Source organism: Urocitellus parryii, chromosome 6, assembly GCF_045843805.1.
Source record: "Urocitellus parryii isolate mUroPar1 chromosome 6, mUroPar1.hap1, whole genome shotgun sequence".
In the NCBI taxonomy this organism is placed as follows: Eukaryota; Metazoa; Chordata; class Mammalia; order Rodentia; family Sciuridae; genus Urocitellus; species Urocitellus parryii.
Window position 1 is genome coordinate 147,154,421 of NC_135536.1, and position 22,140 is coordinate 147,176,560.

At 46.8% G+C, this 22,140-nt stretch overlaps 1 protein-coding gene and 1 pseudogene across 1 annotated transcript in view; one reads left to right on the forward strand and one right to left on the reverse strand.

The window, feature by feature from the left end:
- Lrrk1 (leucine rich repeat kinase 1) overlaps positions 1–22,140 on the forward strand; it is a 156,086-nt gene that overhangs the window by 99,958 nt on the left and 33,988 nt on the right. The window contains exons 7-20 of the mRNA XM_077799968.1: positions 945–1,171; positions 2,149–2,276; positions 2,372–2,535; positions 3,399–3,536; positions 4,710–4,822; positions 6,125–6,201; positions 13,654–13,783; positions 14,382–14,494; positions 14,946–15,160; positions 17,223–17,387; positions 17,822–17,994; positions 19,083–19,203; positions 19,421–19,580; positions 20,734–21,010. Of these exons, the coding sequence (XP_077656094.1) occupies positions 945–1,171; positions 2,149–2,276; positions 2,372–2,535; positions 3,399–3,536; positions 4,710–4,822; positions 6,125–6,201; positions 13,654–13,783; positions 14,382–14,494; positions 14,946–15,160; positions 17,223–17,387; positions 17,822–17,994; positions 19,083–19,203; positions 19,421–19,580; positions 20,734–21,010 (2,201 nt within the window). The remainder of the gene's footprint in view (positions 1–944; positions 1,172–2,148; positions 2,277–2,371; positions 2,536–3,398; positions 3,537–4,709; positions 4,823–6,124; positions 6,202–13,653; positions 13,784–14,381; positions 14,495–14,945; positions 15,161–17,222; positions 17,388–17,821; positions 17,995–19,082; positions 19,204–19,420; positions 19,581–20,733; positions 21,011–22,140) is intronic.
- LOC144255312 (60 kDa heat shock protein, mitochondrial pseudogene) lies at positions 10,302–12,334 on the reverse strand (annotated as a pseudogene).

The following is a 22,140-nucleotide window of genomic DNA, read 5'->3' on the forward strand; positions in this document are numbered from 1 at the left end:
CATGTGGCAGTCTTAAAGTAGGAGAGGAATAGGAAAGCAACAAAGAGCAGGTCTCTCCTATGTGGCTGGTGGGGGGGGGGCGGTTCCTGGGAAGGCTGAGGCTGCTCACAAGAAGCAGGACATACTGTAGTATTGGTTAGGGAGCATATTTTAGTTTTTCTGATTGGTCCTAAGTCCAAAGCAGGAAAAAAAATTTAGGGAAGTTATCATTTATTGATAAAGTCTTAGCCATTCTGGACTAATTATCATAGAAATTATTGTTTAGTTCACCGGACTGGCATATCTGCATATCTGTCTTGCAGCCGGCTAGCTTTCTGGGCTATTTATTATAGCTACAGAGGTTGGTTTCCTGGGCAGGTTCCTGTGGATTTGGGTCAGAGTTCTGTTTTCATATATGGTGTCACCACGGATCATTTGTATATTCAGTCTCTCACTTTGGAAGCAGCCAGTCCACAAAGCATGCAATGTGGTCTGGCACAGTGAGGGTGGCTGCAGAAGACAGCTGCCCTAATCATGGGAAAGAGAGCCCTGAAAGGACTCAGAAAGCCAGGTTGGGGTCCTTAACCTGCATCTCCAGTCTGGGAGAGGCTCCTCTATGCCTCGGTGGCCTCCTTTGCACACCATTCCTGCTGTGCTTCTGCCTCGACTGGGACCAGCCCCTTAAGGGTTGGCTCTGAGTCCACTGGCGCCCCCTGGAAGCTGGAGAGTGAGTTGATGTAACCATGCAACCTGTAGGTTGCAGGTGCGGATCAGAACAGATATGCCTCTGGTGCTGGCCACCGTGGCAGGTACTGGGAGACAAGATGGACATAGTCCCAGCATCTCAGGACTGTGTCTGGGGCGGGCACACAGACTCGCCCTTGAAGGAATCCTGCTGTATTCCACACCTGCATTGGTCCTGGACTCACCACTTGACTGTGCTCTTCCTTTTTCTCCAACACCAGGCCCTTCGTGTGAAGTGGTCCCATCTTAGGTTGCCCTGGGTGGATCTCGACTGGCTCATAGACATCTCTTGCCAGATCACGGAGCTCGATCTATCTGCCAACTGCCTGGTTTCCCTCCCCTCAGTCATTCCCTGGGGACTCATCAACCTCCGGAAGCTGAATCTCTCGGACAACCACCTGGGGGAGCTGCCTGGCGTGCAGTCCTCAGATGAAATCATCTGCTCCAGGTGCGCGCTGGCTGTCACCACTGTCCTCCTGCAGGGGCTCCCTGGTTGTATTTTGTAGTTTTGAAAACAGAAACTCTGTCTAAAATGGGAGCAGGGAGTTGTAGCTATAGTTAAACAAGCTGTAGGGCGCAAGAGAACAAGTTCCCGGCCCCTGTGCAGGTGAACACAGAAAGGTCTAGAGAGATGATCTGGCCCAAGGTATACAGCTCACTCACGGCTGCACAGAACTGCTTGACCAAGACAGGCATCTCGATCCTGCACAGGAATCAGAGGATGATGGGCAGAAGTTTCCTGGACTAGTGGATGATTTCACTCCTCCCAGAGAAAGTGGAAAGGACCTCAGAGAAAAGGTCAAAACCATAGGACTTTAGCATCAAGTGGACAGTGTGGGTCACTGTCTGGAGGCCTTGGAGAAGGCTGAGCCTTTCTCCTGAGGTTGCATGGAAAGGGGAAGGTTTACACTTCATTAATTCCTTTAGGATCCCTACCTGCAAGGCCTCAGATTTGAGCTGGTTGTGAAAGCTGAGTCTCTAAAGTAAGAGAAAAGGATGTTGGAAAGAGCTTGGGGTCAGCATGTGGACCTCACAAGTGAGCTTTGAACATCTCACACTTAAAGAGCCAGGGCCATGCAGCAAAGTCCTTAAGATGGGCAGATGGATGGCTCTGCAAGGGTCCAAAAGATTAAAAGCCCTGCTCCGTGGTCTTCAGCTGTCAGGACACCAGCTCATTTTGCTGTCAATGCCTGAGAAAGGTTTTAATCCCTGTTAGTCAGCAGGACCAAGGTTCATAAAGGAAAGATTTGATTTCCCTTTATGCCAAGGCTGGTAACAGTTAATCATCTGCACTACCTTTCCAGCATGCTCTCTAACCACGTGCAAGGAGAAAAAGAAAAAAGTACACCTTGTTTCTGGAGAAATATGTAAAGTGGTGTTTTGTTCTTTCTTCTTCTGCCTTGACTTTTTCTTCCCCAACCACAGGCTGCTTGAAATTGACATTTCCAGCAACAAGTTGTCCCACCTCCCACCCGGGTTCTTGCACCTCTCGAGACTTCAAAAACTGACAGCTTCCAAAAATTACTTAGAGAAATTGTTTGAAGAAGAAAGTGGTATGTTTTATCATCAGTGACCTGATATAATTAAGCCATTTTTTTTTCCTGACAGGGATATTTTTAACCAATTCATGCTTTTTCTTCCCCTCTAGCCACTAACTGGATTGGTCTTCGGAAGCTACAGGACCTCGATCTGTCTGACAATAAATTGACAGAGCTCCCCGCCCTTTTCCTGCACTCTTTCAAGTCACTCAGTTGTCTGAATGTCTCCAGAAACAACCTGAAGGCATTTCCAGAGCCCTGGGCCTGCCCTTTGGTTAGTATCCCAAAGAAAATCGTGGAAGCCACAGTCAACTCTGCCTGTCATGGGAGCCTCACAGAGAGTTCGTTCTCTCACTTCATCTTCTTGGTGGCCACCGTGGGTATGAGGACTGTCGCTAGCATGTTGTAGCTGAGTGATGCTGTCACTCAGCATTGCAGCAAGCCAAAGTGTCTGAGGCCAGCAGCTCACCTGCAAGCCAGCCCTCTTGGCTCTGGGTGTCAAAGCTGCACTGTGACACCCCCAGAGCTTTCCAGAGCAGCAGCTTGCACCCTGGCACAGGAGGATAGTTCCGCCCACAAAGGGAGGTTCAGTTCTCTTGCAACCACTATAAAATAAGACCAAGAAACAATCTGCATTCACCACACTGCCAACTGAATGGTGTTTTTGTTTCTGGGGGATTTTTCTTGTTAAAACAAATGGAACGTGGAGTGGCATAAAGAATATTTGTGCTTTGGTACTATTGGTTTTAAACCAGGAAATTCTCCATCACTCGCATTAACATTTCTAGTCTGACCATATGTGTGTGGGAAACCAGTTTCTCTCGAGAGCACGGTTCTGAATTGTTCCATTATTTCCGCGGACAATGGGCCGGATGTTCTGAAATGAAGGAGAAGGACTGTGAGCCACCTTCATCTCCCCAGGAAACGCTGCCGTTCCCATCCCTTCCTTGGAGCAAGGGCAGGACAGTGAGGGCAAAGAGAGTTCATAGCCTCGTTCCCCCGCACTGCTCCGCATTTATTACAGAGCCCTATTATAATGGTCTTGTTTTTAAACATCAAATTTGGAAGCCGTCTTATAGGCCCCATTGCATTGAGAAAGCTAATTAATATTCGTTTTCTTTCTCATCAAACTCCTAGAAATGTTGTAAAGCATCCAAAAATGCCCTGGAATCCCTGCCAGACAAAATGGCTATCTTTTGGAAAAATCACCTCAAGGATGTGGATTTTTCAGAAAATGCACTGAAAGAAGTTCCCCTGGGACTTTTTCAGCTTGATGTAAGTCTAATAGCACTTTCTTGTTTTCAGCTTTGGTGAGAAAAATCATGCCAGCTTACAGTGAAATCTATGTGATTTTCCTGAGACAAATCGGGTGGGAGGTGGGGAGGGAAGGGAGTGAAGGAAAAGTTTAGCTATCAAAAATACACATGGTCAGGAGCAAAGATGGGAAGGTGGGTAGAATGTGTCCATGGGTACAGCTGTGCTAGGGTGCGGGAGGATGGGGTTGTTTCCCTGTGTTAGCTTTCCGTTACTGGAACAAATATTGGAGATAACCGACTTATAATGAAAAAAGGTTTCTTTGGACTCACAGTTTTGGAGGTTTCAGTGCATAATTGGTTGGCCCTTTTGCTTTGGAGCCTGTAGTGAGGTGGCACATTGCATGAGGGAGCTTGTGGTGGGGCAAAGCCACTCTCCTCGTGGTTGATACTCTAAAGGAAGAAAAAGAAGAAGGAGATAGGGTCCCACTATCCTCTCCAAGGACACACCCTCAGTGACCAGAAGACCTCCATGTAGGCCCTACCTCTGTTTTTTTTTTAATATTTTTAGTTATAGATGGACACAGTGCCATTATTTTATTTATTTTTATGTGGTGCTGAGGATCGAACCCCATGCCTCACATGTGCTAGGCAAATGCTTTACCACTGAGCTGCAATCCCAGCCCAGGTCTTCCCTGTAAGAGCTCCACTGCCTCACAATGGCACATGGACTTGGGTCTGATCCTTTAACACGTAAACCTGTGGGAGTCATTCCAGATCCAACCTACAGCACTCCCAAAGTCCAACATGGAGGCCCAGGGCGCTCAGCACCATGCTGCTTCCCCCAGAGGTGATCCTATGTGCTCCAGGCTGGGCACACCTCCAAGGAGAGGTCCACCACTTATGGTGACTCTTAGAAATCCTTAACCCTGGGAGGTGCTTGGACTCCTTTCATTCTGTGACAGTTGATCCCACTGATTTCCAGGGAAGCTCTTCCATGCATCTTCTCTGTTTGATATAATCTCATGAGTTTTCAGAGACTCTCCAGCCCTGTATAGTTGGGATCCTTGTAAAAGTGGCTACAGCCATTTGGCTGCGTTTGGGGGGGGGGGATGACTGGCTTTTCTCCTTGGTCTATCCTCCCTTTATGTATTTGACCCCCATCTTTGCTTATCTCTCCCCCATTCTCTCTCAGACCCTCATGTTCCTGAGGTTGCAGGGAAACCAGCTGGTAGCACTGCCACCTCAAGAGAAATGGACTTGCAGACAACTCAAAACTCTAGACCTCTCCAGAAACCAACTTGGCAAGTAAGCAGGGGCTCTCTACACCCCTAAAGGTGTATGTGGCTACCATTGAGCAAACCCAGGGATGGCGCCTGTGTCCATCCGCTAGGGCTGCCATACCACAGGCCTGGGCCTTAAACCACACAGGGAGTTGCTTCCAGTGCTGGAGCATGGAAGTCCAAGCTCAAGGTGCCAGGGTTTGTTTCTCCCTGTGTTTCTCTCCTTGGCTTATAGATGCCATCTTGTCCCTGGGTCTGCAGATGGTCTTCCTTCTGTGTGTCAGTATCCAAATCTATGAACCATTTTGGATCATAGGGCACCACCCTGATAAACTCGTTTTAGCATTCTTGCCTCTTTAAAGATCCTACATTTTGAATATCCTTTATTCAAAATCATTGGGTCTTTCAGATTCTGGATGTTTTTCAGACTTGGATTATTTGCATTTACATAATGAGATGCTTGAGGGGTATCCCAAGTTGAATTACAAAATTCATTTATGTTTCTTATACACATCCTCTGAGGGCAATCTTTCCAAAGTCTTTAGCATGCCTATGTTTTGACTTCAACCCATCATATGAAGTCAGGTATGGAATTTTCCACTTGGGACAGCATGTTAGCGCTCACCGAGTTAGAATTTTGGAGCAATTTGGATTTCAGACTTTGGGATAAGGGATGTTCAACCTTCATCTCCAAATCCAGTCACGTTGTAGAGTTTTTAGAGTTAGGACTTCAACATATGAATTCCAGGGGACACAATTCAGCTCGTAACAGCGACTCCATTTCCTAGACAAGCTTGTCTCTCACTTCAACCTCAATTGTAATCCAGAAGACAAAGGCCTTTGCTGACCACTGTGTTTACTGGGTGAAGAAATGGGGTAACCACCCCAACACTTTCCAGTAAAAGGTAAAAAGTGGGAGGTGAACTTAGCTTGCCCTTTGGGCCCTGGAGAGCAGCCTTCTGGGTCACTTGCTGAAGATCACTTCTTCAGCTTCTCAACAGAACATAGACCCCGGGCAGGGAGTGGGGCGCGTCATGTACAGCCCCTGGAATATGCCAGGCTCAGCACACAAACACTCACACCTGCCTCCGTGGAAAAGCCCGAGAATGGAAACCGCTAGTCATGCTGGGGTTAGATCATCCTTTCTAAACACCTTTCCCAAAAGCCCTTGAGCTTCACGGCTGTACATTAGCTGCAAGGAGCCTAGACACCTGCTGCCAGAATTTCCTGCCTTCTCCATGGACCAGGATATAGTTTCAACCAAGATAATAATGGGTTTGTTTCGCCCTCCTTAAATTTTGATTCTTCTTGTACCCTCCTCCCACAGAAATGAAGATGGACTTAAAACAAAGCGTATTTCCTTTTTCACCACCAGAGGCCGCCAGCGTTCAGGAACTGAGGCAGGTGGGTGCTGGCGGAGAGAGATGGTGTACTGAGACCAGAGGGGTAGGCGGGGTCCCTGCTCCACCAAGTGGAGAAATCGCCTCATCATGGGCTTTACCCTTCAGTGCCCTGTTGGAATGCCAGAGATGACCATGACTGAAAAATCCGCAGGTGAACAGTGCCTGTTTCTCATTTCATGTGTGTGCCATGCCAGTGTCCTGACGCCCTGGTTTCCTGTTTGGAGTCCAGGGATGCTGGTAGCTATCTACTGCATGCTGAGCATGCCCTAGATAGGTTACAAAGATAAGATATGGGCTGCAGTTCTCCTTTCTGTGCATGAGGAAACCAAGCCTCTCAGGGTGTCTTAGTAGCTCAGGCTACCATAATAAAATACCATAGCCTGGATCACTTACACCACACACATTTATTTTTTCGCCATTCTGGAGGCTGGACATCTGAGGTTGGGGTTCCAGCGTGGCAGGTTCTGGTGAATTAGGTTTCTCTTCTTGACTTGCAAACAGCCACCTCCCACTCTGTACTCATATGGTGAAGAGGGTGAGGGGAGAAAGACAGAGACTCTGGACTGTCTTCCTACTCTTATAAAAATTTTAATTCCATCATAGGATCCTTATGACCTTATCTAAACCTAATTGCTTCCCCAAAAACCCATCTCCAAATTCCATCCCATTGTGGGTCTGAGCTTCCACATATGCCTTTGGAGGACATGCTCCAGTCTGTAGCACGAGTGTTGACTGATTTCCCAGCTCAAGTGGCAGAGAGAGATTTCAGCCCAGGATGGTAGAAGTCCAGTCCTGGAGCTGGGAGACCAGTGCTATTAAGTCCTTCCTTCCATACTGTAGTATCTTGCAATGTCCACTGGGGCCCACAGCCACCTTTGGCCCCACAGGTTGAGGCTAGTCTGAGATTGTGGAAGAGCATGTGGTCTTCCCCAACACATCAGAAACAGAACTTTGCCTGGAGTTTTTGTACTGGTCACCCAACAAGGCCAGGTTAGCACAAAATATTTGTAGGGAAATTTCTTGTCTGTTCTCTTCCATACAGTGCAGGGGGAAGGTGTGGACTCGTGGTAAACAGTCGTCCTTCCTTTTTAACCTCAAAGCCAAGACTTTTTATGTTTTCTACACTTATTCTTTTTAATTATATTTTTCTTTTTAATCAACATAATAACTGAATACATACAAGGCTCAGTATGCCATTTCAGTACTTGTTTATAATGGGTAATGATCGGATCAGGGTAATTGGTATATCCATACCACCAACATTTATCATTTGTCTGTGATGGGAACATTCAGAATCCTCTCTACTAGCAATTCAAACTGTACGATTAATTGTTGTCAACTATAGCTATCCTACTGTGCTGTAGAACATTATATGTCATTCCTCCTGTGTGTACCCCATAACTACTAACCATCCTATGTCAATCCTTCCTTCTCCACACCCTTCCCAGACTCTGGTAATCACTTTTCTATTCTCTACTTCAATGAGATCAACTGTTTTTTTTTAATCAAAGCTAAGACTTCTAAAGCCAGTTACATTCAGAAATATCCCTCAGGGTGCTATCTCCTAAAACAAGAACCAATTTTTAGGTAATTTTAAAATGTAATGTAAATTTCTCCTTCAATTTCATAGATTGGTATTCACAAGTACAAATGGTGTGAGGGGGAATTGGCCAGAAAGACCAGGACACATTTGCAGGAGGTGAACTAAATGGTCTGTTGCTCTGTTGCACTTTTTGGTGGGCTGGTGTGTGTGTATGTACACATGGTATGCAAACAGGTCAGTCACACATAAGTATGTGTGTTTATGTATGATCAAAAAAGAAACATGTTCTCAGTGGAAAAGATAAGAGAGTCCAAAATAGATTTACTTAAATTACTTAAATCCAGTCAGCTGATTGTGTCTGTAGGTTCCACATCTGCAGGTTCAAGCCAGTCATGGGTTGAAAATATTAGGAAAAAAATCACATCTGTCCTGAAAACATACAGATCTTTTCCTTGTCATTATCTCATAAATAAAGTCAACTGGAGGATGTATGTGGGCCCTATGCAGATGCCACACCATCACCATTTATATAAGAGACTTGAACATCTGCAGATGTTGGCATCAGAAGACAAGTCCTGAATCAATACCCTACAGATACTGAGGGACAACTGTGAAGGATGTTAATATATGATAAAGGTAGTATTTCAATTTAATGGAAAAGAATATTTGTTGTTTTAATAAGTAGTGTTGGTATAACTGCCTAATTGGAAGAAGAAAATCCACACTAGATTCCCTACCTTACATTAACCAAAATCATGTGCATGTGGATAGCAGATCTAAGTGAAAAAGAAAAAAACAAAATGACATTAAAGAGAACATATGTATGATACAGGGGTGATATCAGAAGACCTTCAAAAGCTAGCTGGGAAGTCAGAAATTGTTTTTTTTTAAAATATTTGACTTTGTAAAAATTGAAAAGTAAAAGGTATTATAAACAAAGTCATCTTTCAAACAGGATGAAAAGAAACATTTACAACAGAAATTATTGCAACACAAATTGGCATATGTCCCTAATACAGAAAGAATGCTTACCAATTGATTAAAAAAAAGTCCCAATAAGCAAAAGAAGAAAAATGGAGGAAAAAAAAAATGAAGCAACAGATAGAAGCAGTTTGTACAACTGCCAGGAGACAGATGAAAAGATCCTTCACCACACTAATAGAGGATTGCAATTATGAATTTCATAACTGGTCCCTTTTAAATGAAGGGCCTTAGGACGTCAGAAATTGAGTGCAGGCAGGGAAGAAAAGAAAACAAACACCATCTTCTCGTTGATGCCAAGTGGGGTGATGGGCATGAAAAGAGGATCTGGGGTGGATCTTGATCCCGCAAGCCACATGTGGGTTGAGCCCTGTGTGTTAGAAGGTACCTAACTGGAGTTTAGAAGTGCAGAATCCCTTCTAGGGGACTTTGACTCAGTGGAACCATCTACTCCCTTGGGAAAATGGCAGTCAGGAAGTTCCCAGTACACATGGCAAGTTCCATAGGAACATGCACCCATTCTGATGAAATTGGCTTTGCCGGTGACCCATAAGAGCTTGTCTGAGGACCGGGGCGAAGAGGCCACACCCCCAGGATGTTCCCTGGCTTTGGCATGGCTTTGGCAAATGACAAAGGCCTCTTGATTTTTTCAATTTCTTCTAAAAGATTGAACTTGAGTGAAAAGAAGGCGGGGGGGTGGGTGGGGGGCCGGTGGTGGCCTGTGAACCCTTTTTCTCAGTAGGGCTATTGTCTCAGGGATGTTGACCCTGGGGTAAAGAATTATCTATAAAAGACAACTTGTTTGCAGATGGATAGTGAAATTCCAGAGAGATTTACCTACATTCAAGTGGTCATATTTTTGCAGTAGCCTTGTCCAAAAATAATTTGGATGGCCGTTTTTACGGTAAAATTCAGACCAGCAGAGTCATAAATAACTTATGAATAAATAATTACAGTTCATAAATACCTCGAGCCATGCTCTTGCCAGCCCAGTTTCCATAGTTCTCCACGCTGGGCCAGGAGGTGTGTGGCAGGTGCTGCTCCGTCTGGGGCGGCAGCTCCTCACTCCACCCATCCATTCCTTAAAAAGGCTTCATAAACACCAGGGGAACCTTCAGAATTGGAAAGCCCAGGGGCCAGGTGTTCAGAATGTTCCCTTTCTCTGGGAAGAAAGCAAATCTTTCTCTTGATGGATGTTCTTCCGTGAAAAATGTGAATTAATGCAGGCTGACATTGATCATCCCGTTTCCTTGAAGAGAAAAAAAAAAAAAGAAGCAGCAGCCTTTTTGAACATCTTCCTATGGAATGAGGTCTATTACAAAGTCATCTTTATTTTTTTTTATTTTTATTTTTGTTTTTTTTTTAACTTTAAACAAATTTTTATTACACAAAGGTTGTCACATAATTGGATATTTCTCTACTTTGTACACAATTATTCTCCACAGAAAGGCTGCTTCTGAACTTCTCATCTGGTGATGGCAAGCACTAAAATCCTGATTTTAGCAGAATAGTAGTAGAAATGCCTCAATGATTTAAGTTGAAAGCAGTACATTGGTACATGGCTCTTGCACCCAGTATCAGGAATGTACAAATGTCTTTATTCAAAAATACAAAATAAATTATTTGTAGGCATGGACAATGACAGCAGTAAACCATTATATACTGTCAACTGAAACCAGTAACTGATGGTTATAGTGATTTTCTTAAACGTCAACCAGCCTTTTCTTCAGTCATTCTCAACTGACTTCTCTGAAGTTATTGGTGAGGAACCCTGCCTTGAGCTTCCTGTCACAGTTCATTAATAATGGTAAAGCACTATTCTGAGAATTAGAACATGCCACCTCCCATACCACCTCCCATTCCACCCATTCCACCCATTGCAGGGTCCTTTTCTTCTTTAGGAATTTCTGTGACTACGACTTCTGCTGTAGTTAACAGAGAAGCAACTCCAGCAGCATCCAATAAGGCAGTTCTTACAACCTTTGTTGGATCAATGATTCCTTTTTCTACCATATTCACAAAATCTCCAAGCATAGCATCATAGCCAACTTCTGGGGAACTCTGCAGAATTTTCTCCACTATTAAAGAGCCTTCAACATCTGCATTCTTAGCAATAGTCATTGCAGGAATTTTGAGTGTTCTTTTAATGATTTCTATACCAATTTTCTGATCTTCATTAGCTGGAGTTAGTGAGTCCAAGGCTGGAATGCACTGAAGCAGAGCACAGCCCCCACCCAGAACAATGCCTTCTTCAACGGCAGCTCTTGTAGCATTGAGGGCATCTGTAACTCTGTCTTTCTTTTCATTCACTTCGACATCACTTGTCCCACCAACCTTCAGCACAGCTACTCCATCTGAAAGTTTTGCCAGTCGTTCATTCAGTTTTTCCTTTTCATATTCATTATTTGTCGTTTCTAATTGCTCTGTAATTTCTTGAATACGCTTTTCAATTTGAGCTTTATCACCTTTTCCTTTCAAAAGCATGGCATCATCTTTGGTGACAATGACCTCTCCAACTTTTCCTAAATCATGAGGCTGAACATCTTCAATATTTAGGGTCAAACCCTCCTCACCAAACACTGCACCACCAGTAGCAATAGCCATATCTTTAAGTTGGTTCTTTCTGTTGTCACCAAAACCTGGAGCTTTAACTGCCACAACCTGAAGACCAACTTTCAGCCTATTCAAAACAAGTGTACTTAGAGCTTCTCCATCAACATCTTCAGCAATTATGACCAATGGTTTACGGTGAGCATTGGCAATTTCAAGAGCAGGTACAATGGACTGGACGCTAGAAATTTTCTTTTCACTCAACAGAACATAAGCATCCTGGAATTCACATTTCTGACCTTTTGATGTATTAATAAAGTAAGGAGAGATATAACCTCTATCAAACTTCATGCCTTCAATAATTTCTAATTCATCCTCAAGTGTTTTTCCATCCTTTACTGTAATCACACCCTTTCTTCCAACCCTTTTCATTGCATCAGAAATAATGTTGCCAATTTCTTTGTCTCCATTTGCAGAAATGGTAGAACCTGAGCAATTTCTTCAGGAGTTGTCACAGGTTTAGACTGCTTCTTGAGTTCAGCAATTACAGCATCAACAGCTAACATCACACCTCTCCTGATTTCCACAGGATTAGCACCCTTGCTAATCTTCTCGAAGCCTTCTTTGGCAATAGAGCGTGCCAGTACAGTAGCGGTGGTGGTGCCATCCCCGGCCTCTTCATTTGTATTATTGGCAACATCTTGAACAAGTTTAGCTCCAATATTTTTGTATTTATCCTTTAAATCAATTGACTTTGCAACAGTCACACCATCTTTTGTTACTTTGGGACTTCCCCAACTCTGTTCAATAATTACCGTTCTTCCCTTTGGCCCCATTGTAACAGCTACAGCATTGGCTAAAAGGTCTACACCTTGAAGCATTAAGGCTCGGGCATCTGCACCAAATTTTACATCTTTGGCATAAGCCCGAGTGAGATGAGGAGCCAGTGCCCTAGACACTGGTCTCATCTGGCGAAGGACTGTGGGTAGTCGAAGCATTTCTGCGGGGCGTCGGCAGGGAGTGCACGCGGCAAGGCAGACCGTCTGCGGCGAGTGAGGGACAAAGTCATCTTTAAATGTCTGTTGCAACTGTGTTTCCACAGGGCCCCTGCAGTGAGTCTCATTGGCATTATAGCCAGCTGGGTACATTTCCCAGACCTCGAGCTTGGTATGCCGCAGTCCTCTCTTCCAGAATGTTCTCTACGGTCAGGTTGCCCCATTACTATTGATACTACAGCTCCACGTGTGGAGAAAAGCCAGAGCTTGGGGGTTGGGGGTGGGGGGAATCAAAGGCAACCAAACATGGCTTCAGCCCAACAAAAGAATTCTAGCTTCTTCATCTTCTGCATCTGGCTGGGAACCCAGGGAGGGGACTTTGAGGCACTCCTTTTATCTTGAATTCCCTAAGCTCCCAGAGAGGATGAAGACACTTCAGAGATTTTGCAGAAATCTAAACCTCTGATTCCCATTAGTGTCCTTTTCCAAGCTCTCTCCCTTCCCCCACTGCACGTTTTTGCTCAATGCAAACACTCCGGTACCTTGGAAACGTGATTTTAATGGTAATCTCATAATTAGCCTAATTAATGAAGTCCCTTGAATACTAAAGGGTTGGCCCGCTTTTCAGTGCCATCTTAGGCAACATAAAGACTTAGCCCACAGTATTATTTTTTAGTTAACTAAGTTTTTTTTTAATTGAAGAAATAATACATGTATATTTGAAAACAGAATTTTCAAACAATACCAAAGGGCATGGGTTGAATAGCCAATCCTCGAATAAGACCCTTCCTCCAGAAACAATTGTGGAATTTTTTTGTTGCTAACAACTGTGTTTTCATCTGTAACATTCATGCATATGCATATGTGCATGTGTGGTATATGTACATGCATATAACACACACTGTGAGTGTATGTGTGTGTGCATGTCTGCAGATGTTTTCTGACACACTAATAAGCCTTCTAGAAACCTGGTTCTGCATCTTGCTTTTTCAATTCATCACTGGCTCTTGAGTATCACTTCATACCTACACACGTGACCTGCCCCGTGCTTTGTAATAGTTGCATATTATTCCATTATTCACTAAACCAACTCCCTGTGGACACGGAGTTGCAATAAAGGGCACATAGGTTGTCCTCTCTCTGTTATTGCAAGCAGCATGCCACCAAGCATCGTTGTTTTTGCCACATCTTCGCCACATATGGATGCAAGGATGTCTGTGGAATGACAATTGCCTACTGGAGAGATGAGCATTGTACTCTGAAGGGTTTGCCACAAAGCCCTCTGCAGCTTGTATTGGTTTACATACCCACCTGGCCTCCACGCTGTCATGGTCCAGAGTTATTTTAAAAATACCCAACGGTCTGCTTTGTCTTGTCTTCACAGCGTGTGTGCTGGAATTCCCGGCCTTCCTGAGTGAGTCTTTGGAAGTCCTTTGTCTGAATGACAACCACCTTGACGCAGTCCCTCCATCTGTTTGCCTGCTGAAGAGCTTGTCAGAGCTCTACTTGGGAAAGTAAGTGTGTAGTGAGAGAAGTCTGTTGGCTCTGTCTCTAGGGAAGCTGTCAGTATAGGTAGTAGTGGGGTTTTCAGAAGTGAGCATGGGCCAGAGGTGGGGCAGAGAGTGAGAAGGATATCTGCTTCAGCTGCTTTATTTGGGCTGTCACGTGGAACACTCCATCCTGCATCCTTGTTCTTCCGCAGCACTCACTGTGTGCTGGACACTGCTGGAGCTTTTAGGCAGTGTGTAAAACTTGATGAAAATATGAAATGCTATATTAATATTGAAGGTGTGTTGGCTTTCCTAGAGGAGGCAGTAATTCTCTTGATGGCAATGTAATTGGAAGACAAGAGAGGGGAATTGGAGGAGGGCACCCAGCTCTAAGCCACAGGGACTTGGATTTGCAGAAGACAGCATTGCCCTTTCTACCACTGAGCATCCGGGAAGAAAGGCTTTGGACTTGGTACTCAAATGGGTTACCTGAAATCAGGGCCTAATTTACAGGGCTTGGGGTGGAGGCCAGTGGTTGTCTCCTCAGGCTGCAGAGGCTGATGGGAGCTGCATGTGCATGCATGTATGCGTGTGTGCACACATATGTGTATTCTTTCCTCAGCAACCCTGGCCTCCGAGAGCTCCCTCCTGAACTGGGACAGCTGGGCAACCTATGGCAACTGGACACAGAAGACCTGAGCATCAGCAATGTGCCTGCAGATATCAGAAAGGAAGGTAGGACTTCCATGTCCTGTCCCCAGAGCATCACTTCCTTGTCACCCTTGAAAAAAAAAATAACTCAGGTCCACCTGCGAGGTTCTAGAGGTGGAAACAGTGGATGACTCACAGGGTCCAGCTCCAGCTTCAGGATTTGGAAGATGCTATGGAACTGTCCCTAGAGCAATAGTAAGCATGGGTCATTATATTGAGAGTGGCCAGGCAGTAAAGCTGTGACCTTTTAGGCAGCAAGGACATTGTCCCTAGATTCTTAACGTTGACTCGTCATCATTGGGGTGAATGGTATGGCACCCTGTCTCCACCAGATCCAGTCATCTTCTTTACATCCCCCTAGAACACATGAGAAACGTCCCCTCCCAACAGGACTTCGTTTCTTCCTAAGAGATGTGAGCATGTTCCCTTTATATGTTAGCAGTGATGTCCACTCTCCTTTCATGACGTTGCACAGGTCCCAAAGCAATGCTGTCTTTCCTGCGTGCTCAGCTGCGGAAAGCAGAGAAATGCAAGCTGATGAAGATGATCATCGTGGGTCCACCGCGCCAGGGCAAGTCCACCCTCCTGGAGATCTTACAGACGGGCAGGGCCCCCCAGGTGGCGTACAGTGAGGCCACCATCCGGACCACCAAGTGGGAGCTCCAGAGGCCAGCAGGCTCCAAAGCCAAGGTCAAGGATGGTCGGCGTGCAGTATCCGTGTGGGTGGGAGGAACATTCATGAAGGCCCTTCTTTCTTCCCAAAGAGCCCAGGGTTTCTCAGCTGTCCAAGGCCCAGGATATTTGCAGGGGCCATTATGTGGTGTTCCAGACCAGCTCTGTCAAAGGCAGCAGCAAGTCACTTCTTGATGGGAACTTGTAGTTTCTCTCCTCTAATTAAGCTGAGGCTCTGGGCCAGTGAGTCTTAACCTTGGCTGTCCATTAGATTCCCCTGGGGGACTTGTAAAGACACCAGTACTCAAGCTTTGCTACTTCCTGGCCCCAGAGATTAGATTCAAATTATCTGGGTTGGGGTTCTCCCAGGGCTGAGAACAAAGTACCCCTGCAGGCAGTGAAACACCCCAGCATTTGTCTTTTCTCTAACGGGGAAGCTGATAAAGCACACCTAAAATGAATGCTCTATCCCTCATGATCTCTGCCTTTCACCCCAAGATCTGAAAAGTTCTATTTAAAATAAAGCCCTCACTGAACCTATTCATCATCCCTTTTTTTCCATTTAGTACCAGGCAAATGGAAATGAACATTTTCTTGCTCTTGAAAGAGAAAAAAAGAACTTGTTGGATATGGTGGGGGTGGGTAGGTGGGGTGCTCTCCCTCCCCGGGACATAGCACCAGGCAGTTGGCTCTTCTCTGTGCTCAGGTTAGGAACAGTGTCAGCCTCAGCTGCTGCCTGTGTTTTTCTGCTATCCCGTGGTGACCAGGAATCCAAGGTGCAAGGAGTTTTCCCTATGAAAAACTGAAGGGCCATGTCCAGATGGGGCATGATTTCGTCCAGAGTCCCCAAGCACAGAGCCAGCTGAAGATGGGTCTCACTGTAAACATCTTTCCTGATAAAGGAAACCCAGTTCAAGAAATGAGGCATTTAAGGCCAATGTACCTTTAAACACAGACTCAGAAACCAGCCCACTTGAGAATGGGCTGGGCTGTCGTTCAGTGGTAGAGAGTGTGTGTAAGGTATGTGAGACCCTGAGTTCAGCCCCCAGCTTGGAAAGACATAGAGTCCCATCTGTTATGATCAGAACAATCAGATAATTAATAGTAGGCCCACCCCGTACACCCCAGCAAGGAATCTAGTTAATACCCATCCAAAGGGTCTCCAAAATAACCAGGATCTTCCAGATTCTTTGGCTTTGACTTTTTAACAATGACTCAGTCTCATTTCCATCCAGCTGTTCTTTAGCAAATGGCCCATCCAAGGCCTAAGGGGTGAATTTATATTATTTTTCCTGTGCACATCCTTCCTGCCATCATGAGACTCCCCCTCCTTTAACTGAAGGACAGCCTCTGGCTCTGTGAGTGCTGAGCTCAGTCACTCTGTGTGTGGCTGACCTTCAGCTGGTGGAGAACAGCTGTCCATTTTCATTGTTATGCAAAATCAGGTCAGCGTGCTGTCTGTCTTCGAGGCCAAAGCACTGCCTAGCAGAGACTCCTTGCTACAGCCTGCTGCTGCCTTAGCTTCTCAGGCCAGCTGTGACCTCATTCGACAATAGAGAAACCACCGCTTACACAGCCTTTCCCAGCAGCCAACAGCCCCTCTGGTGTTGGGTTCCCACATCAGGGGAGTTTCCCATGCTCCTTGGTGGGCGCCACCCTCTGACCTACACAGTTTGGGGGCCACCCTCTGAACAGAGGGAGCTTAAACCTTGGTGAGGACCAGGAGGTCAGAGCGGGGGCGTCTTCCCACCAAATGTCTCCTAAGTCTGCAGCTGTGACAGAGCCAGTGTAATGCCCTGTAGTGTTTCCCAGACACCCCAGCCATGGGGGCCTGTCTGGCCCTGCTCTGTTAGCAAGAGGCAGAAACCCCCAAGAGCCCACCCTGTCGCAACTGTGCCTCTTGCCCTCGCCTGGATTACTGATTCAAAGAGACATGATAGGAGGTCTGGAACTTTCCCATGGTTATGTCTTCTTCAGACATGACCCCAAATACAGAATTCAAAGTTCAGTTTTCTCCATGTGGTTTCCTAAGACCATGGTCTCTAAAATGCCTCCCTGCGGTGGCTTGTTGCTCAAGTAGGTTGAATCCGTGGAATTCAACGTCTGGGACATCGGGGGCCCCGCCAGCATGGCTACCGTCAACCAGTGCTTCTTCACGGACAAGGCCCTATATGTGGTGGTCTGGAACCTGGCGCTGGGAGAGGAAGCCGTGGCCAATCTCCAGTTCTGGCTGCTTAACATCGAGGTGAGGAGATGCCAGGTCTTCTCTCTGATTCCCAGTTCTCAGAGCATTACTGGGGTCCTGCCACTCCTCTGAAGCATCCCCTGTACTGAGAAAAAAAAAAAAAGGGATGGTGTTAGGAAAACCACCTTGCCTTCACAGAAGGCCCCAGCATCATGGTCCTGAGGGGTGGGGTGCTATTGTAATTTTCTTGTTAACCTTTCATTCAAGAGCCCCCATCCCAGTGTGTGAAAGAGGAGTTGAGCTTCTTCCCAGCCCTAAAGGTGAGGCAGGCCTGATGCCAGTTCACAGCCTTAGGCAGTCAGGGAATATCTGGAGGATCAGAAATCCTCCCCACAGGCTGAACTAACTCAGCACCCTCTGCACACCTGGGGAGCTGTTTCCCATCCTTGTTCATGAATGGAGATGGCTCTCAACCGTGGGGTCCTCTGTCACAGGCCAAGGCCCCAAATGCTGTGGTGCTGGTGGTTGGAACACACCTGGACTTAATTGAAGCCAAGTTCCGAGTGGAGAGAATCGCAACGCTGCGTGCCTACGTGCTGGCGCTGTGCCGCTCGCCCTCCGGGTCCAGAGCCACGGGCTTCCCAGACATCACTTTCAAACACTTACAGTGAGTGTCCCTCATCCTTGTGCTTGCTCCTGCTTCTGTGTGCTCTGGTGGCCGATGTGTCCATCTTCCTTGGGACCTGCCTGCAGAAGGCTCCTGATGCTTGGTTGGGCTCCTCGGGTAGCGGGTGGCAGCTCAGCAGACCAGCCCTGGGCATCCTCTAGATATCTAGAGGGAAGGTCCTGGAGATGCCTCTCTGTACTTCCTTTCTGTGTCCTCCCCTCCCCACTATGGCCAGTATCGAGAGTGCATGGTTCCCATGTCACTAAGAGAAGTGAACTTGGACACCACCCCTCCCATTTGCAGATCATTAATCAAAGACAGACCCTGGGGGAGCGAGGTCCCAGTTCTCCTGTTGAATCTTAGTGGTTCTGACAGCTGCACATTTGGGGGTGGGGGAAGGAAGGAGCTGCTGAGTGTGAGGAGGGGTGGGCCGTATGGGTTGGATCCATCGCTCTGGGCTTATCACTAACATCCTGTCGTTGGACTCTCAATGCAGCCTGCAGGTTACAGGGGCTGTTGTGTGCACTTTGAAGACATGTAACTGAGGCTTAATGAATGAATTGAGGGCCCCCTGATAAGAATAAAACATGCATTGGTGTAACTGCGCTGGTGGTTCTTGGGTTCCCTCTGGGTGAAGTACCATGGATGCTGGTATGTGAGTCAGTCAGTCTGCAGACCTGAGAGCTTGGCTCTCAGGATCAGGCTTTTGGGAACTCTTGGGATGGCCTTGAGATAGCCCTGGAGGGTCTGCAATAATAGGAGCGCTGGCTCTGGTTAAGAGCCCTGGGTCCAGCCTGAGTCTGCTCCTTCCCAGCTGTGTCCAGGGGCTCACATCATATCTCTGTACCCCACTTTCCTCCTCTGTAAATGGGCATGCTGGGAAGACAGACCAAAGTGATGTATTGAGGGGTACCCAGCAAGGTGCTTCACACAGAGTAAAGCCTCCTTAAACTTCCTGTGTCACCTTTAATGAGTTTTCCCACCCTTGCCAGTGTTCAGAATAAATCTTTTGGGAAAACAAAGACGCTAAGTGCTTTGCAGAGAGGGGTAGCATGGTGATTAAGCTGGGATTATTTTCGCACACACAGCGAGATTTCCTGTAAGAGTCTGGAAGGCCAGGAAGGGCTGCGGCAGCTGATTTTCCATGTCACGTGCAACATGAAGGACGTGGGCAGCACCATCGGCTGCCAGCGACTAGCAGGGAGGCTGGTGGGTACCCCCTCACTCAGTTAAACCACAGGGTTGCTTCCTGCTCTTGGGGATAGGGACACTCCTCTCTCTGTTGTAAAACATGTATTTGAGTTTAAGGATCCATGGTTCCAAGTGGGTCAGGGGAGGTGGAGGGACGGAGGGTCCTGAATCCTTAGGACTGAGAGGGAGAAGCTGTGGCACACCCTGGGACCAGCCTCGTCCACTTGTCCTCCAGGTCCCTAGGAGCTACCTCAGCCTGCAGGAGGCCGTGCTGGCAGAGCAGCAGCGCCGCAGCCTTGGTGACGACGTGCAATACCTGACGGACAGGCAGCTGGAGCAGCTGGTGGAGCAGACACCTGACAACGACATCAAAGACTATGAGGACCTGCAGTCTGGTGGGCCTAGGGGGTGGGCACCAGCATGGGAGACGCTGGGAGGCTGGGCAGAGGGCCAGGGTCTCCATGGAATGTGTGAGAAACACAACCACCTGTACTTGATAGTTCTAGCTTGAACCTCAGCACAGCAGGGAAACCAATTTTGAATGAGAGATTCTAATACTCTGCCTGGTGTTCTCCTTCCCATCATCCCCCCTTCCCACCTTCTTTCCTTGGACAGAGAGAACGCACATGACTGCTCTATAATAGCATTTTGTTGGCCATTGAGAACATAGCTCTGGTTGTCATAGCCCCCGGGGCTGAAGTTTAGTAGGGAGGCAGAGGTTAAATAGTTACAACCAGTTCTCATCATTCACGGTAGTTATAGTCTATAAATTCACCTCAACCACTGAATTAGTGAATCCTGAACCATCGCTCCTGTGGAAAGATAGAATTAGGTTCCCTTGAGTCTCTGGCCACATTATCATCAACCTATCAATGCATAAGCTTGCTTTATGTGTGCTCCTGTTTAAGATGTCTTATTTAATATATACTGTTGATTCATTCACATGGAACTCATGGTCCACGGCACTAAAATTCATGCCTGAGCAAAGCTCATCTAACTATGTATTTTCTACGTAAAGTACATTGCAGCTTTCTGGTGCCCAGGAACACTACACAGCGTTTCAACACTGGAATTGGGGGCCTTTGTAAGCAACAAAATCACTAGCAGAAAGTTCAAAATTTCTGAAAGCATGGCACTAAATAGCCCACTAGATAGACACTCCTTTACATTACCAGAGCTGCAGCCACAAGGCAGAACATCATTTGTTCAACCTCAGCTGGGAACATGCTCACCTGGGCGGGCGACTCAAACTTCCCCCAGCTCAGCCCATGTCTATCCATGTCTGAAAAAGTACCTCAAGTATTGTATTTGGGGGATACAAATTTTGGCAAGTAGGGCAATTTACAAAGGCTGGATCTGAAAATAACAACTTGCTGTAGAAGCCCAGTTGGCTGTCAGCTCAGGATACTGGCGAGAGTTACAAGGTGCCACCAGGGAATGGAGCTCAGGTTTCCTGTCCCAGGAGTGTTGGATTCTTCCCAGGAAAACTTAGTGCCTAGCTTCCCTTTCACCCCATCACCAACACTGCTTCCTGCTCTCCTCCCGCAGCCATCAGCTTCCTCATAGAAACCGGCACGCTGCTACACTTCCCGGACACCAGCCACGGCCTGAGGAACCTCTACTTCCTGGATCCCATTTGGTTATCTGAGTGTCTGCAGAGGATCTTCAACATTAAGGGCTCCAGGTCGGTGGCCAAGAACGGGGTGATCCGTGCAGAGGACCTCAGGATGCTGCTGGTGGGGACAGGCTTCACGCAGCAAACCGAGGAGCAGTACTTCCAGTTTCTGGCCAAGTTTGAGATCGCCTTGCCCGTCGCCAATGACAGGTGAGGCCACAGACCACCCTGTGCAGGTCACTTCCTGGAGGAAGGAGTTGGGGTCTGGAGCCACTGATGGCCTGAACAAGACCTCCAGGGATTGGTGCCACTACCATCACTCCCAGGGACAGGCCAGCACCTGGTGATGACCTGCTGCATTATGTAGGGTGTTGAGGCAGTAGGTACAGCTAGTCCCCCAGCTGGTGCTTCCCTCCTATGTAGGGAAGTTGAAAGAAATCGATTCATTGAAAAGATTTAGGAAAACATACAAGAATGGCATTAAAAATGACTTGGAAGAGGACTTAGTTTGGCAGGGGGTTTGGTGGCTTGGTTATATGGTGAGTAAAAATAATCAATGAGGATGTATTTCCTAATTAAACAGCCTGGCTTCAAAATGCAATCTAGTTTGATGAACTTATGGGAGCAACATTGTCACCTACTCTGAGGGTTCCGTCATCACAGGGCATCCCTTTGCCAAGTAGAGATATTCTGTGAAATGCCTCTTTTTGTGGACTCTTCCTGGGTCTGTGACATGAACAGGTCTCCCAGTCCTAAACCACAAGCAAAACAAAACCAAGTCTCCTCCTGCTTTTCCTTTTCCTCCTTCTCAGCAGCATCCTGCTCTTCCTCAAGGGCCACCCATTGACCTCCTGACTTGGTGCTGGTTGCCAAGAAAGCCAAGGGGTGCCTTAGCTGCCCCTCCCTGTCTTCCACTAAAAGTAATCAGAACCTTGACCTCTGGTCAGCCTTCTTGACTCAGTGACCCTGACAATTTCCTCTACTGCCACCAACCTCTTCCTGAGTAGGATCCTCCTCTGCACTTAGCCTGAGCCATCAAGTCAGCTGCCCTGCTCTTCTTGCACTTTGCGAAAAGAATCCCAGATTTCCTGCAAGGACCTCCCTCCAGAGCCTAATGCCTGAGCTTCCAAATGCTGCCACCTGGAAGATTACATGGCACTCAGCTCAGCTTTCTCTCCTCTGCTGTCTGGTCCCACTGAGAACATCCTCCACACTGCCCTTCTTGGAAAGTGGAACTTATATGCTCAAGATTTCTCTCTGTATCCCTGACACCCACTCCTTACTCTACCCTTCTATTACATGGCCCTGCCACCCATCAAGGAAGCAAGTCTGTTGACTGG